We start from the raw sequence: 16,710 nt of genomic DNA, 5'->3' as shown, positions 1-16,710 counted from the left end.
GCTGCAGGAGACAATAGCCAGGCCTGGAATGTCACCCCTGACCTCTAGATGACACACACGCACACGCAGTGAATGTGCACACTTTCTGGGACGAGCGCCTGAAAAAAAACGCACACTGCTATGCACAGAAAATGCACACTCAAACGCATACACACATATACACACACACACACGTTCTGCAATGACACACACACACACACACAACAGAGAGAAAGCACTGTGTCAACTTGCTCTTCTCTTCCTCTCATCCTGGTACCCCCGTCTTCCTGGTCTACCACTCTACAACTCCTGTCACGACCAATTTATGTTTTTTGGGGGGGCCTCCATTTTTTCCCTACCCACCCCAACCCCACCCCTCCCTCTCTCTTCTGTAGTCTGACTCACACTCGGCCGTTGCTCCCCTCTCTCTGCTCGTCTCTCTCCAGGGTGCCATCATCATCCATGAGGTGTACGAGGAGGGAGCCGCCTCCAAGGATGGACGTCTATGGGCTGGAGATCAGATCCTGGAGGTACCGGACCGGACTGGAACTGGCGTGTGTGTGTTTGTGTGTGTATGTGTGTGTGTGTGTGTGACTGGTCTGATCCTAGAGGCACCGTGCTGGAATGGAACTGGCGTGTGTGGGTTTGTGTGTGTATGTGTGTGTGTGTGTGTGACTGGTCTGATCCTAGAGGCACCGTGCTGGAATGGAACTGGCGTGTGTGGGTTTGTGTGTGTGTGTGTGTGTGTGTATGACTGGTTTGATCGTAGAGCTACCGTACTGGCCTGGAACTGGCGTGTGTGTATTTGTGTGTGTGTGTGGTGGGATGTGTGTGTGTGGTAGGGACAGATTTATGCCAAGGGACTTCTCAAGAAGTCAGCCTGGCTGCTTGCTGACCCCTCTCTGAACCCTGGCTTTTCTGCAGGAGGTGGACTGGGGGAAGGACAGGGCTGGTTAGTCACAGTAACCCAGTCAATAGGCCTCCCTGACACACACACACACACACACAAACACACAGCCTGGGACTTAATCGTACCCTGTAATTCACTTGTGGCTCCTAGCCAAGCTGTTGCCTTCAGCAGGAGGGTCAGGGAGGTGAAGCGGTGGGGGGTCCCTCAATGTCCCTGCTAACCAATGTCGTGAGCAAGATAAAACTCTCTGCTGTGAGAACAGGCCTATGCTACGTGTCTATGCTAAAGCTATTTGGACTATTTCCCTTCCAACCAACTGTTAGGAGCTCTGAAAACCTCAGTTTAGAGGGAGAAGCCAATCCGGAATGTTCTGCAGCACAATGTTCAGCAGCGCCACAGCGCACAGGGGCCAGACATCAAAGCCATTCTAGCTTCTAACCAGTTGAACCCCCCCCCCCCCCCCCCCGCATAAACCTTTTCACCCCCCCCCACCCCCCACCCCCACTCCCACCCCCCCCCCCCAGGTGAACGGCATCGACCTCCGCGTGGCGACCCACGATGAGGCCATCAACGTGCTCCGTCAGACGCCCCCGCGGGTGCGCCTGTCCGTGTACCGGGACGAGGCGCAGTACAGGGAGGAGGACATGTGGGACTCCTTCTCCCTGGAGCTCCTCAAGAAGCCTGGCCAGGGGCTGGGGCTCAGCATCGTGGGGAGGAGGTACTGGAACACACACACACACGTACACACACATGCGGTCACACGTATTTGTACCACAAAACTTTTGGAGTGCAATTCGGTTTTCGGAGTATGCAGGTACGGATGCCTCTGGCTTGCTTTAGTGTTCTTCAGTGCGTGCAGTGACTCGTAAAGATGATACGTCCACCCAGAGCCACACTGAGCTGCCCAGTCATACGGAACGAGTGCCCCCTCCACATTGTTTGGCCAGTTAGATCAGTCACTGTTTGTCGTGTCACTGTCAGGGCCTTGAGGACGTAATCACCTCTGGTGTCAAGAGGACAAGCCTGACCTTACCCCTGACCAGCCAGACTTGGAGACAGCCTCAGTTAGGACACCCCAGGCACACACCACACTGTCTTTCTGAGTGTGTGTGTGTGTGTGTGTGTGCTGTTTGTGTCTGGGTTTTCCGAGTGTTCATGTATCCATGCGTGACTGTGCTATGTGTGGTGTTTTGGTATCCCTCTGTGTGTGTGTGTGTGTGTGTGTACTGCTTTCCCTTAGAGTTGTTTCTGATTCCAGCTTGTTGGTTTTAGGGTTTAAAGTGTGTTTGAGTGTGGTTGGTGGGTGTGGTGTGGGGTGGTGTGGGGTGCGTGGTTGACAAAGGATAAGGGCAGTATTTGACCTTCCCCGCAGTCTTTTTGACAGTGTTGATTATCTTGCTGACTAGAGAAAGAATAACTCAAACTGCCGCACACAAACTAAGGTTGGAGTCACACAGAAAACAGAGAAACATCTATAGGAGAGTTTGGATACGGTTTTTATGTGAGTTTCCTTGTGTGTTTGTCCTTGTGTACATATCATGGAAAACAAAACCTATAAGCTACCACTTAGTGGTTAGCAATCGTGACAGCCAAAGATTCCTTTGGCGCGTGAAATGAGTGATCAGGTTGCATAATCACAGTTTGTGCTCATCTTCGTCTGACTGTAGAGACTGGGAGCCGACACTGAGGCCTCACAGAGCCCCCAACAGTGGAAAATACCACTGCTTAGTGCTGCAGCAGGATTCATTTCTGAACCCATAAAAGTCTGCATGAACGCAAAATTCAACGACATGGTCTAAGACAAACGACAAAACTCTCTGTCTCTCACACACATACACACACACACACACACACACACACACGTACGGTAACCAAAGTGAATTTCATGTAAGAAAACCCAGCTTATTCTATCCCTCTGATCCCCCCCCCTCTGCCCCCCTCCCAGGAGCGACACGGGGGTGTTTGTGTCGGACATCGTGAAGGGGGGTGCGGTGGACAGGGACGGCAGGCTGATGCAGGGAGACCAGTTCCTGGCGGTCAACGGCAAGGACGTCCGCTCCGCCACCCAGGAGGCTGTGGCCGCGCTGCTCAAGGTCGGCGCGCGGTCAAACGTCTAAAGACACTTTGTTAGTGTGGAGATATCATCAAAATTGGACTAAGGAGCCAACACTGATTTATAAACTATTTACCTGAGCGAGGTGGTCACTATGTATAATTGTTGCTGAATTTTTGGTCGGAATATTTGCCGAATGTTGCCATCGAACCTCACTGGGAAGGGGGTGAGATATGAGGTGTGTGGTGTGTTTTTCTGCGTGTTGACGTGTTGTGTGGGCCTGCAGTGCTGCGCGGGGCCCATAAAGCTGGATGTGGGCCGCTTCAAAGCCGGGCCCTTCCACTCTGAAAGGAGGATGTCTCAGAGCAGTCAGGTGAGCAGGCGTCCTCACTCCCCTCTTCTCTTCCTGCCTGGTACTGGAAGTGTGGAGCTTCCAAATGATAGTTTGGATATTAGATATTGAAGACTGATATTGTATATTTTTCAGTATTTAGGATTTTTTGTTTGTATCTTTACTGATCTGTCTGGACATTGTGACTGCTTTAACAGTGCAAAATCCCCCCCTGCCCTGTCCTGGATATAAATAAAGTGGTCCTCTACTGTAAACAGGAGAACTACTTAAATGCGTGGATATTTTGCTGTATTTTGTTCCAGATGAGTGAAGGCAGCTACAAGGCGAGCCATGCCTCCCTGTCAGGTTCCGGAAACCTCCATGGAGATCTGGATAACCGCAGCAGGAGCCAGGACTGTAAGATACGCAGCGACAGCAAGAACGTTGTCATGACTGAACGTCGACGTGTGATTGTTTTCTAAAACGGTGTGCGTGTGTTATGTCCCGCAGCACTGGATCGTCAGGACGTCAGGGCGGTGGAGTTTACCAAGGTGTGTGTGTGTGCGTGTTCGAAGGAACATCGGCCGAAGCGCTGTTGATGGGGGGGTGTTTCGGGGGTAACGCAGCGTGTCTCTCCCCAGGGCCCCACTGACTCTCTGGGCATCAGTATAGCGGGCGGCATGGGCAGCCCTCTGGGCGACGTGCCCATCTTCATCGCCATGATGAACCCCACCGGCCTGGCCGCGCAGACACAGAAGCTCAAGGTACCCTCAGAGACCTTCCCCCGACCACCTCTCCAGTCCAGAGTCGCCATCCTGTTCTCTGCTTGAGAAACTCCTTAAAAAAAAAAGAAATAACAATAAGTGCAGTCAGACCTCAGAAATGGCGCGGAAAAGCCCCCGAATAAACCCCCAGTTGACTTGGAGAGAAAAGCTCCACTTCCTGTGCCATCCCGCTGTCTGCGACCTTTCCAAGGTGGCAGTCGTCGGCGGAGCGGTGAGACTGGAGACTGGCCTCTCGGCTGGGTGCGTGAAGGTCAAGCCTCCTCCAGGAATCGTTCCACTGTCTGGGGACACACAGGCTGACCATTGTGGCCCTCGGGGGCAGACAAAAGAGGAGCAGAGGCCATCTGTGACAATAAATCAACCTCTATTACCCTGGCGACATAAAAGTCCGGCGGGACAAAAGCCCTGTTGAGAATGGTAAAGTACTGTTGGTAGCCCGGGACCATCCAGACCATAGAGAAGTCTTACAACAGGTTTGTGATAGAGTGGGAAACAACAATGGAACAGAGATTCAAGGCAGTTTTTCCCCTGAGTTGTGTTTGGTCCTGTCCTCCATCTTGAGTTGGTTGGTTATTTCATGTTGTAGAAGGGTCAAAAAAGCTTCTGCTGTCAGCAAGGAGAGCTCAGTTGTCAGAAGTGGGATACTCTGAATAGTTCACTTTCTCACAAGACGCAATGGACAGTATTTTGTTTGTTTTTGTCCTGAGTGACTTTTTTAACCTAAAACTAACAAGAGACGATACTGGTTTGCGCAACACGAACCGTAGCCATCAGCTCATTGTGACCTTTGCCCTTTCCAGATAGGGGACAGGATCGTGAGTATCTGCGGGACTCCGGCTGAGGGCATCAGCCATACGCAGGCAGTGACCCTGCTGAAGAACGCCACAGGAACCATCGAGCTGCAGGTCAGCACACACACACACACGTCTGAGCCCTTAACAACACATCCAATTAGAAAGACCAACCGCAGTCCACCAACATACACTTCCTCCTTTTAGCAGAGGTCTCAGTAGCCCTGCTCAGCTGTCCCTAATAGTGCCCCTGTGTGTGTGTGTGTGTGCGTCTGTGTGTGTGTGTGTCCCTGTGTGAGTGTGCCCCTGTGTATGTGTGTGTGCGTCTGTGTGTGTGTGTGTCCCTGTGTGAGTGTGCCCCTGTGTGTTTGTGTGTGCGTCTGTGTGTCTGTGTGTGTCTGTGTGAGTGTGCCCCTGTGTGTTTGTGTGTGTGTGTGTGTGTCTGTGTGTGTGTGTGTGTCCAGGTGGTAGCAGGGGGGGATACCTCCGTGACAGGACCTCCACAGGAGCATGCAGCTGCTGGTCTCTCTGTCCCTGGTCTCACTCCAAGCACCATCTTCCAGGATGACTTAGGGTATGTACGCACACACACACACATTCTCTCTCTTTCTCTCTGTGGCGTCTTTCTCTATATAGTGCCATGTTCCACTATAGCACACACACACACATTCTCTTTCTCTCTATAGTGTCTCTCTCTCTCTTTCGTTCTCTCTCTCTGTAGTGCCATGTTCCACTATGGCACACACACACGCTTTCTCTCTCTCTCTCACTCTCCCTATAGTACCATGTTTCACAATGGGACAATTATACACATTCTCTCACTCTCTATAGTACCATGTTCCACAATGGCACACACACACACATATTATCTCTCTCTCTCTCTATCTCTCTCTCTCTGTCTCTCTCTCAATAGTACTATGTTCCACTATGGCAAACACGCACACCAAAACATTCTCTGTTTCTCTTCCTCTGTCTAAAGTGTCATTTTCCACAATGGTTCACACACACCCACACACCCCCGCGGTTCTAGTAACAGTCCTGTTCCCGTGTCCCCCAGTCCCCCCCAGTACAAGAGCATCACCCTGGAGCGAGGTCCAGATGGTCTGGGGTTCAGCATCGTGGGAGGGTTTGGAAGCCCTCACGGAGACCTGCCCATATATGTGAAAACCGTGTTTGGAAAGGTTGGTCGAACACACAATAAAAACCATCGAAGGCCAAGAAAATACAGTACAGTCTTAGGCACCCAAGATTTGTTACATGAATAGTGTCTTATATGTCAAATCGTTTGTCTCCTATGTTTTTTAGCCAGTATAAAAGTGCCATTTAGCGAAAAGACAATGTTCATCTTTGCATTTCATTTAGTCGTGAAGCATTGTTGCTTTACTTTTTAAAAACTTTTAATTGTGCCTAAGACTTTTGCACAGTACTGCTTATTTCCTGGAAATGTTCATTGTATATACTTTTACCCATCCAAAAAATGACAGTATTTCACATATTTTAATCTTTTCTTATTCCTTTTGAGGATGAAGGTAGTCTATTATAAAGGTAGCTTGCTGTGTGTTTTCTGTGCCGTGAAGGTAACCTGCAGTGTGTGTGTGTGTGTGTGCGCGCGGCGTGTGTGTTCTGTGCAGGGGGCAGCATCAGAGGACGGCCGTCTGAAGAGAGGAGATCAAATCATGGCTGTCAACGGTCAGAGTCTGGACGGGGTCACCCACGAGGAGGCCGTGGGCATTCTGAAGAGGACGAAAGGATCCGTCACCCTCACTGTGCTCTCGTAGACACACACAAACACACACAAGAGCCATAAAACCATTCCACTATTCTCACCTTGCATCTATGCACACATACATGAGAAAATGCAGACTGTTGGCACACACACAAAGACATATTCGCGCAAACACATCGAAGGTAGACTGTTCCCACACACACAAACACATTCACACAAACACATCAGAACGCAAAAACAAAACAAATGGAATACAACGCACACCGACATATCTTCCTAATTAGCTTGTTTTTGTTCCTTTTTCTAGCGTCGAACACTGTGATCCACATTTGTATCCAAGCTAACTTGCTGCAGGTAGACTGAGGTATTCACTGGACACTGTGGCTCTGATCTTTTCTTCTGTAGTTTTCTATGCTCGGGTGTACAAGCTGTATTATTGCTACTATAAAAGAAAGGGGTTCAACGGCCCTCTTGCGCAACACCAGAGAATCTTGCTAGATAAAATACGATCTTTAAGCCTGACGCTACTGTTACTACTGTCACATCACTTGGATAGTGAAGCAACTGCTGTTTTAACAAACACACAAAGAAGGCGAGATACAATGGACGCTTGTAAATGTAGAAGTGTAGACCTTTCTTGTATGGAATGATGTGATTCCGTGATGCAGAACACCTCGTCTGAAGGGAAAAACATTGGATATTACCGATATCTTGGTCTGAGGAATGTGAGAGCGAGACTTGTGTGAGTCTGTTTGTGAGCTCGAGCTCACTGAGAGATAAAAGGAGAACGTGTGCATGAGATGCCCACTGACATATAGTGCTGCTGCGGCAGATGACGTGAGGTATTATGTAACAGTATTTGGATTCTAAAAAAGTATTACCTATTTTTGTCTTGATTTCCTGTCGTTAAAATATAGTCTATCATTCGAGGCGTAGAAAGCCCACCAGCTGTCTCTCACAGGACAGGGAATTCTTCCCGACCATGGTAAAAAGCCATTAACTTCGGTTTAGAGGACTTCCTCATCTGGTCACTGGTTCAGGAAGAAAACCTAGCCCTCCACTGTGTAATGTGTTAAAGGCAGATACTCTTTAGTTGCACAAAAATGGAAAGACACCATGCTTAGTATTGTACTGGACCTAGTGCGTTCAACACGGTATTGAGGTGCTCACTGTCTGAATTATTAAAAGTGACCTTCAAACTCAAAGCTATTGACTTGGTCTTTGTTCAACCTGAGTTATATATTCCTTTTCACTGTGTGTATTGGTTGTGATAGATTCAGCATTCACAACAACATGAAAGGTCTGGTCTGGATAAATAAAAACCTTGCTCTAATGCCACAGAAGAACACACAAACAGCTTATCTATTCTATAACTATTATTATTATTCACCTCAACACTGAACTATCTGCACATTATGGATGTGTTGTTTTTTATTTCTTCTCCACAACCATCTTATTGGTTGCTTGTGATGGTTAGGAAACAGGTGAGAATGCCCAGGGCATCACAACACTCTCCACATCTGTACCACACATCCTCTTGATAGATGATTTATGAGGTAACATGGATTGACAATAGAGTATGAATCAGATGTATTCTGCTGCAGGCCAGATTTAGATGAAAGGCGTAACGTGTGAACAGCAGTTTTAATAATGGGTTTGAGAGATACAAAATGTACATGCTGTTGTGTTCTATTGTTGAAGACAGCTGTGGGGTATAGTCTTGTTGGACTGCAGTCACGTAAAGGTCTTCTTTGAACTGCAGGGTTACGGTTAGGGTGGTTCACAAGATCTGACTTTTTGTCATTAGGTCAAAGCATATTCTAAATGAATAAAAAGTAATATTATAGACGGCCTATGACTCAGTCTCGCTCAATGGAGAGAATGCTGGTGCCATGACAGTTCATTAATGGATAAGTAATACTTTATGAATTTGTCTGTGCAGTCATAACTCCTTTACAAGGGCAAAGGGTGCTTTTTAATATGAAGTGTTCATGCCACTAGGTGCAGGGAGAGAGAGAGCTGTGCTTTTTGCACTGCATTACAAAATGGTATCTTGTACATTTGTATTTTTTGTAATATTAGTATTTTTGTATTTTTATATTGTAATTTACGGCAATTTATATTTTATTGTATATTTAATTCTATTCTAATCCCACTTAGTACTGCTAGTTTATGTACCCTTAGTATAGATAGTCCACATATTTAAATTTTAGGTATATGTTTATTGTATGCACCTTCCTGCCAAAGCAAATTCCTTGTCTGTGCAAACTTTCATGGCGAATAAATCCCATTCTGATTCTGATTCTGAGAGAGAGATAAAGAGGTCTCTGTTAACGTGAGGGATCTCAGCTGTTCCCATGCCGACAGGTCCAGCTGTCTCTCGCCCTATTGCATGGTGCTTGTGAGCTCCCACGCACGGAGCAGGTTGACAGCAAGCAGAGACACTGGGTGTGAAGGTGAGGATGTTCCAGGGAGAGGAAGACATCCTCATCTTTTTTTTGTGCTTGAGAATAAATGATTTGGCTGTAGACCAATGGAATTCCTTTGGGTTTTGTCAGGATCACAGGCCAACTCTAATCCTAGCCCTAACCTCTTCTGGTGTCTCTCCTTAGTTCCAGCCTCCATCCTCATTGGCCAAACTGGCCACCAACTGGACCTGACCCAAATGAAAGATAGGCTTCTGCTGAGGTTGATAATGACCACTCATTTGAATCAGGAGTGTTGGCGCAGGTAAACATCTAAAACATACAGGACAGTGGGCCTTGAAGACCAGGATTGATGACCACTGCTTTAGACCAAAGTGTAATCTAAAGGTTCATTCACCCCATTCAACATTAGAGAAATCCTCTAAGACCAATTTCAAAGATGACTAGTGAGAGGCAATAGGTCCTGACATCAATGAACTGAGCCTTGTTTTGCAGGTGATGCTTATATCCACTACAGTAGACCAAAAAGGGCTCAAACTAGCAACACTGCATTGAATACAGTGTTATTAAACACTAAACAAACCATACAGAAGTCTGCCTGGCAACAATGATGGAGTCAATGTGTGAATTTACAACTTGGAAATGTATCCTAATTAGGACAGTTCATGACTCAGGGTGCTGCTAACATTGTTAGCCTGCAGCTGCTAACACTAGACAACATCCTAGCACCCTGACACATGCGCCACAGCTGAGATATCCCCAACACCTGTTGTTTTAATCGCCCGAAGGATTTTGGGTTACCTAACCGCCCTGGAGATTGACTGTGGAAGACTGGGTTGGACAAATTTCTTTTAGAAGTGAGATCGGATGTAACGGGTCATGCTTTGCTTGACAGGGGCGGTAAGTATCATATTTCAAAGGTGATAATGTTAAGCTAAAGAGAAAGAGGGGTGTAGAGGGGTTAATTTCCAATTAACGTAGATTTGGAAATGAATAATTCACTCAGTTTCCTCTCCTCCTAATTTGGGAGTTGTGTTAAAAAAAGTTATGACTAACAAATAAAACATGCTAGGCCCTGCTAAGAAAAAAGATCCCTCTCTACACAATTCTCAACCCGTGACTAATGGCGGAGACCCCTGTGGCTTTAGTCTGTACATAAAAGCGAGTAGTAGTCCCAAGCTGTTCAAACATCCCGATATCACAGCACGGCTTGGCTACACGTTGGCCATCGAGAGGTTAAGCTAACAGAAACCAGGCGTTCTGTGGAGCTTGCCGCGGTGAGTCAGCGTACATGCCTGATGAGATGCGTCACACCACCTTGGATTGACACCTGAGTCTGTTGACTGTTAATGTGGGTTTTATTGCATAGGCTTGACACCGCATGGTAGAAAAAAACTGTTGCAGTGTATTTTAATGCGGAACTGCGGTACTTTTTTAGCTACATAATTCTTCAGTTCAGTTAAGGCATGTTTGTTGGTATTCTTATTCTTCTAATAACCTATAGCCCAATAAGTCAAGATCTCCGTGGTAAAACGCTCACTTTAGGTGAATACTAGGCCTACTCAAAAAGCGCCAGAACTATTGTGTTTTGTAGATACAATAATGATATATCTAGACAAGAAAAGTCAGCTATCTTGACAATTGATATTAATTGGATGTTGTATCTGGACAAAATGTCAGCCTTCTGGACACTGGCCATTAATTTGATACTATATCTGGACAACATTTCAGCGTTCTGGACACTGGCCATTCATTTGATACTATATCTGGACAACATGTCAGCCTTCTGGACCCTGGCCATTCATTTGATACTATATCTGGACAAAATGTCAGCCTTCTGGACACGGCTATTCATTTGATACTATATCTGGGCAAAATGTCAGCCTTCTGGACACTGGCCATTCATTTGATATTACATCTGGACAAAATGTCAGCCTTCTGGACACTGGACCTTCATTTGATACCATATCTGGACAACATGTCAGCCTTCTGGACACGGCCATTCATTTGATACTATATCTGGACAACATGTCAGCCTTCTGGACACTGGCCATTCATTTGATACTATATCCGGACACGGGCATTCATTTGATATTATATCTGGACAAAATGTCAGCCTTCTGGACACTAGCCATGCATTTGATATTACATCTGGACAAAATGTCAGCCTTCTGGACACTGGCCATTTATTTGATACTATATCTGGACAAAATGTCATCCTTCTGGACACTGGCCATTCTTTTTTATTTGTCTTTTTAGCGAGACTGTAAGCCGCTACAAAGCAAGTCAGGTACACCACAGTAGCTAGCTACCTTGCTGTAGTCTAGCTGTACTGTCGTCATAACTGTAGCTAATGTTTCACTCTGAGGGGATTACTACACAAAAAGAGCCAGAACTATTGTGTTTTGTAGATAAGATCATCTAGCCAACATATTGGATTTCGTAGTTGTATTTTGAAGGATAATGTGAGACTGTGTTGGACACTGTTAAAAGTGTCATTCACATCAGTCACGTAGAGCAGTCACGCAAGCACACTTTACAACATGACAGTGCCTGTGGCTCAGTTTGCTAGAGTGTAGCATCTGTAACCCTGAGGCATACGGTTCAAATCTCAGTACCTACATTAGAGATTTAGAATTCTGCTGGTTAAAATGTACTTTTATGGTTTGTTTGCCGCCAGTTAAATCTAACTCTAACAGGTCAATTTTACAATATTTTGCCATTTTGATGAGAAATCTGCCATTGCTGCTTGAAGCTATATTTTCCATTTTAGAGTTAGTTTCCAAAAGGCAAAGGGTTTCTAATTCATAATGTCCTGCCAAATGAGTGGAACAACAACACACAGAATCCTTGGTAGTGTAAATGCTGGAAATGTTTATTCATTCTACTCGGAATTGTTCATATGCTCTGCAGTTATGAATGCGTTTCGATCTTTTATGTTGTACATTAGGCTGCTCCACTAAATCACCATATCACAGAGACTAAACATAATGTTTATCTGAGAAACAATGTTAATTCCGGATCAGAGGCATGTGTCAAGACATTCACGGAAGATTAATGCTTGTTTTGCTGCAATGAATCATGCTAACATATAACAGCCTGCTCTGGTTAACCATGATGGCTTGAAAAGGCAGACATTACCACTGCAAACTGACAATCTGCTCCATGATATTTTAGTCAGTAAGGTTGCTTCAGACACAACACATTTTCCTCAAACCTTGCAGTATGTATGGTAAATAAATGTCACTCTAATCTCACCAGTGTATATAACTTGTATTCACATTCCAATAGCATGCCTAAGTCGTTCTGTGTGATCTTAGGCTAGCCCTGACACGCCAGACTGTCAAACAGAACATGTTTGTACATTGGGGGGCTAACAGTGGGCACAGACGCGTGAACTAATGTCTCAACATCGGGTCTCGAGAGCATACAATCCCCCTTGTGGAATTCCAAAAGCGATTCGCTCATGCAAAACGTGGCTTTTATCTTTGCATGGATCAGCCTTCTAGTTTACATGAAAGGCCCTTCAGTGTGGGTCGAGGGAGACTGTCTGAGACTGTCTAGAAAACAGGTTGATCGGGTTTCAACCTTGCGCGTTTGGAAAACATAAGGTTAAAGGTCATTCGACTTGAGCGTGGGTTCATTCAAATGTATGCATACACAAACTAGCTATTTAATAAAATGTCCCTATACGGAGGTGGTTGGGAATGTCTAGTACAACAATGACCTTATTGAAGTGGGGAGATTGAGTAGAAAATGGGTTACTAATGGTGGGAGGAAGAAGGGTTGCTTTCTGTAGGAAATAGTTTTTTTCCCCTCTGAGGCAATCGTTCGGCCTTCCTACAAAGTTACCTCATAGCCTTGGGTTTATTACTTAACTGGTCTTTATGAAGTGCTGTCAATGAGATTACTGGTGCACGTGCTTGCACAATCCACTCTATTCTTGTAGTCCGTACACCTTTGCCAGTCTTTAAGGTTTTGCTCACTCAAAACAATGAAGTTACTGTTGACAATTTGTGTGGTGAGTGTTGACAATGCCGCAAGGCTTAGTGAGTTAAAGCATAGTGTATGGATGAGATTTATGGCGTTGATAATGAGTTCCATAACAAACTGCCTTTATTTCCGCCCTGTAAAGAAGATGTTAAGGAGCGACACTTGCTTGACGGAGAAGATAAACAAATTGACACACTAAACCAAGACATATATTTCATCAAGTCATTGCTTGTTTTGATATTAATATTGGAATTTTAAACTGGATAAAGCCCTGGAACGTATTGACAGTCATATATAGATATCTACTAACTGGCATTTGGAAGCTAATATACATCCTGCTGTTGGCTAAACAGCATTTGCATGCAAACACAGCCTCCTCCGCACAATCTTCCTCGTGCCTTGTCAGGAGTCTTGTTTCAAAGCAGAGGCCAAAGATATCATACATCCTTCCTTTTAATTTGAGCAAGGTATGTTTGATCAGAAATATATTACTATTGCGTATTACTGTACACGTGTTGACCTCACTGACAATACATTTGAGAGGTAACCAGAGAGACGGTGACATCACCCAGTATCTCATTTCCCTTCACTCGAAAGTGTGTTTGCACAAAGTGGAGCCTGAGGAGGACATTTGTTTGCAGTGACAACAACACCTGTGCTTTGTCGCCAAACCGATAGGACGTTAGAGGTTGTGTAATGTACTTCCTAAAGCGTGTGGGAAATGTACCGTGTTAGACATGTTTGATAGTGTGTAGCTGTGTGCTTTGGCAAGAAAATTACACATCAGAGGGATATCCATCTGCAGTATGTTCAAGCATATACAGCATCAAACGTATATCTCCTGCTATCCTCTCATAAAGATGACTCATAAAGACCAAAATGACTATTAAAACATCCTTCAGGGTTTGGTCCTACAGAGAATCAACCACTTGTCATCTCTCATGTTATAGGTGCCAAAAAGATTACATAACGGATGCTAGACTATAGGCTACGGCCAAACAGCTGCTGTATGGAAACCAGCCTCACCCTCTTCATACAGCACACCAGTTGTCTTTAAACACACACGACGGGTGCTCGTTTTGGTATGTTTGCGTTCTAAGTAAAGCTTCCAACTCATTACATCACACCAGGGGGGCCCGATAAGACAACGTAGGGTCACTGTTTTACGATCCCCGTGTGAGGTGACGCAGTGACACGGTCGGTTGGAATGTTTGCTGACGGTGGGGAACTGCAAGGCTGAGCAGCAGCACCGGCAGAACGAGCTTAACCTGGCTAAAAGATAACCTGGCAAGGTCAACTGCTAGAACACGCCCAATGATTACATAATACTTGTTTGAAAGGCTTCCTTCTTGATGCTAGCTTGATGGATTCATCAATTGAACTGTGCCTTGCGCTCCAGACATACTTTGGGTTTTAAGTGTGGCCATCCGGAGTGCAAATTGCCCAGTCATTCCCTATGGGCCCTTCTGTCTTAACTATCAACTGTCATTGCATCACTATGATTGAAGTAATATGTTGAAGGGAACAAATCTTTTTTTGTAGACTGTTGTTCAGTCATGTGTCAACGAAGCGTGACTGTCCAAGACGAAGCTCAAAAGATTATTAATGAAGCCATAATAGAACATGTTTTTTCCTGTACTCTATGTGTACAGTATGAGATGCATGACTGGTCACTGTGTTTCAGCCAATCATGAGTATGTTCTGAAGTGTTAATGGACTGCGTTATTGATTGACACGAGTGCTCGCTTCCAGGGATGTAAAAATAAACCCGGACCATTGATTGGATGATGGAGGACGATAGAAAAGGAAAAAGACTTCCCATGACGACCTGGGATCATGCCCTTGGGCGCCGCTGTGGTGAGCCATCATCCCTCCTCTTCATCCATCGATTGGCTGAACCCTTTCACAGCAGTGTGAGAGGAGTTAGGTTTAATGCAGGCCAGGCCACTGGGTGAAAGGAGGTGAAACGGTCCTTGTTATGGTGTCTAAGATCTAAACTCCTGCTTTGTTTTTCATAAATATCAATTTGCAAACTTTATGTGATGCCTTCAAAGCCCCTGTGGCTAACATGCTAACCACTTACGTAATCCATCCGCAAGGAGACAGGAGGCCAAAGGCTAAGCCAACACCCAAGGTTCCTTTTTACTAGAAAACAAAAAGCTAATTGTCATTATTCTACCAGTTACTCAAACTAGAATAGGACATTGATGACGTTTAAAATATGATTTGGCCCAAAAACATAGACAGCGTTCCTCAAGCACGGATACAATTATGTATTTCATCTATTCTAGAGCATCGCTTAACACTAACCACATGTGAGTTTTTGCAGCGTCTGCACTCTGCTATTATTATTACCTTCCTGCCAGCTACACAATGTTCCCGTGATGGTTTTAAGATGTCAGAACATCCGTGAGGTGTTACACTGGAATTCTAGGACATTCTTTAAAGGTTAGGTACTCATACGGACCTTTTAAAGTTATAAGGAAGGCCCAGAACAGATAAGGTTCCCATACTTGATGACAGTTAAAATAAACAGGTGTGTCACCAGGAATTTGCCTGCTCTCAAGTGGTTTTATAATTTATTTTTAGCTTCAAGCATGGGATTGTGTTTTGTTAAAACACTGTGACATTTTCAGCATTCCAGTGTGCACATACAGTACATGCTTGGTCTATGCTACGAGTCACAACACAATCTTATAAGGTCTGTTGTGTTAGCAACAACCTTGCATGTGCTGTGCTTTTCCTCTGCAAAACATGTCCTGCCAGTGTGTGATAGTGGTTGCATCAAGCTTTTAAACCCCACCACCCCACAATTTATGAACAATCCCTGCAGGGGCAGTCGCAAGATCCACCCCCTGCTTTAGAAACAGACCATAACAGGAGGCACACAAGGCTCTACAGTACCTTTGAACATATTTACACTTCCAGTGCCAAGCGAGAGCTGCCAAGCTAGGCTAGGTCTACACGACAGCACACGTCACTGTAAGGATGTGCCCTCAAAAGGAGCACATGGAACATTATAAACAGGAAGTGTTGATCTCCATTTGCACTGGATAGTTGGTTGAGGTAAATCCCTTTTTTGGTGGGGTGAAAGTTAACACTGTGATGAATGTGTTCCTCAGTTCCAAAACCATGACCGGACCATGTACGGTTGACAAGTTTTGAAGTCATGCATTGTTAATAAAAACATTCATCGACAACCATAGCCATAACAGCACAGATCAACCGTGATGTAGAATAAAGAGATGAAGCAACTTCGGAGATGCAATCGAGGGCTCTTCACATCCAATGTTCCGTAGATGGCGTGTTGTGTCTGTCCGTCACCTTTCCACAGAGGCTCCAAGAATGCCACCGGGCGCCATTGCGTGTTCCCAGAGGGCTAATTAGAGCAGTGGTTTATTCAACTGGATTCTTGAGTCTGGTTTAGATCATGACTGTGCATTGTACCTGAGACTAAGAGGTTTCTATGAGAGCAAGGTAGGGAAATGCTGAGCATGTAAGCGTGTTGTTTGGCATGCCAGGGAGACAGCTACACACAATTGATTGTGTGCTGTCAATGTCATTGAATGATCACCCTTTGAAAGAAAATACTGAAAGGGAGCACTTGTGTCCCTTGAACTTCAGGTGTTAAAGTTTTGTCTATAAATGACAAAACGTGGCAATCTTCAAATATTATATTGCATATCACCCAATAACAAGAGATTGCTGAAGAAACT

General features: G+C 45.3%; 1 protein-coding gene across 6 annotated transcripts in view; it reads left to right on the top strand.

Annotated features, from left to right (window-relative positions):
* The window catches only part of LOC134009512 (multiple PDZ domain protein), a 42,347-nt gene extending 34,555 nt beyond the window's left edge, over positions 1 to 7,792 (top strand). For all 6 annotated transcript variants that reach the window (XM_062449006.1, XM_062449007.1, XM_062449003.1 and 3 more), the window contains 11 exons: positions 426 to 509; positions 1,414 to 1,607; positions 2,835 to 2,982; positions 3,229 to 3,315; positions 3,597 to 3,690; positions 3,784 to 3,824; positions 3,915 to 4,037; positions 4,859 to 4,963; positions 5,314 to 5,423; positions 5,907 to 6,030; positions 6,481 to 7,792. In XM_062449006.1, coding sequence (XP_062304990.1) covers positions 426 to 509; positions 1,414 to 1,607; positions 2,835 to 2,982; positions 3,229 to 3,315; positions 3,597 to 3,690; positions 3,784 to 3,824; positions 3,915 to 4,037; positions 4,859 to 4,963; positions 5,314 to 5,423; positions 5,907 to 6,030; positions 6,481 to 6,627 — 1,257 coding nt within the window. In that variant the 3' untranslated portion in view covers positions 6,628 to 7,792. The remainder of the gene's footprint in view (positions 1 to 425; positions 510 to 1,413; positions 1,608 to 2,834; positions 2,983 to 3,228; positions 3,316 to 3,596; positions 3,691 to 3,783; positions 3,825 to 3,914; positions 4,038 to 4,858; positions 4,964 to 5,313; positions 5,424 to 5,906; positions 6,031 to 6,480) is intronic.
* The last annotated feature ends 8,918 nt before the right edge of the window (positions 7,793 to 16,710 follow it).

The sequence above is a fragment of the Osmerus eperlanus genome, chromosome 23, assembly GCF_963692335.1.
Source record: "Osmerus eperlanus chromosome 23, fOsmEpe2.1, whole genome shotgun sequence".
Lineage (NCBI taxonomy): Eukaryota > Metazoa > Chordata > Actinopteri > Osmeriformes > Osmeridae > Osmerus > Osmerus eperlanus.
The sequence above is the reverse complement of the archived record's forward strand: the minus strand, read 5'-3'. Positions and strand labels throughout refer to the sequence as shown.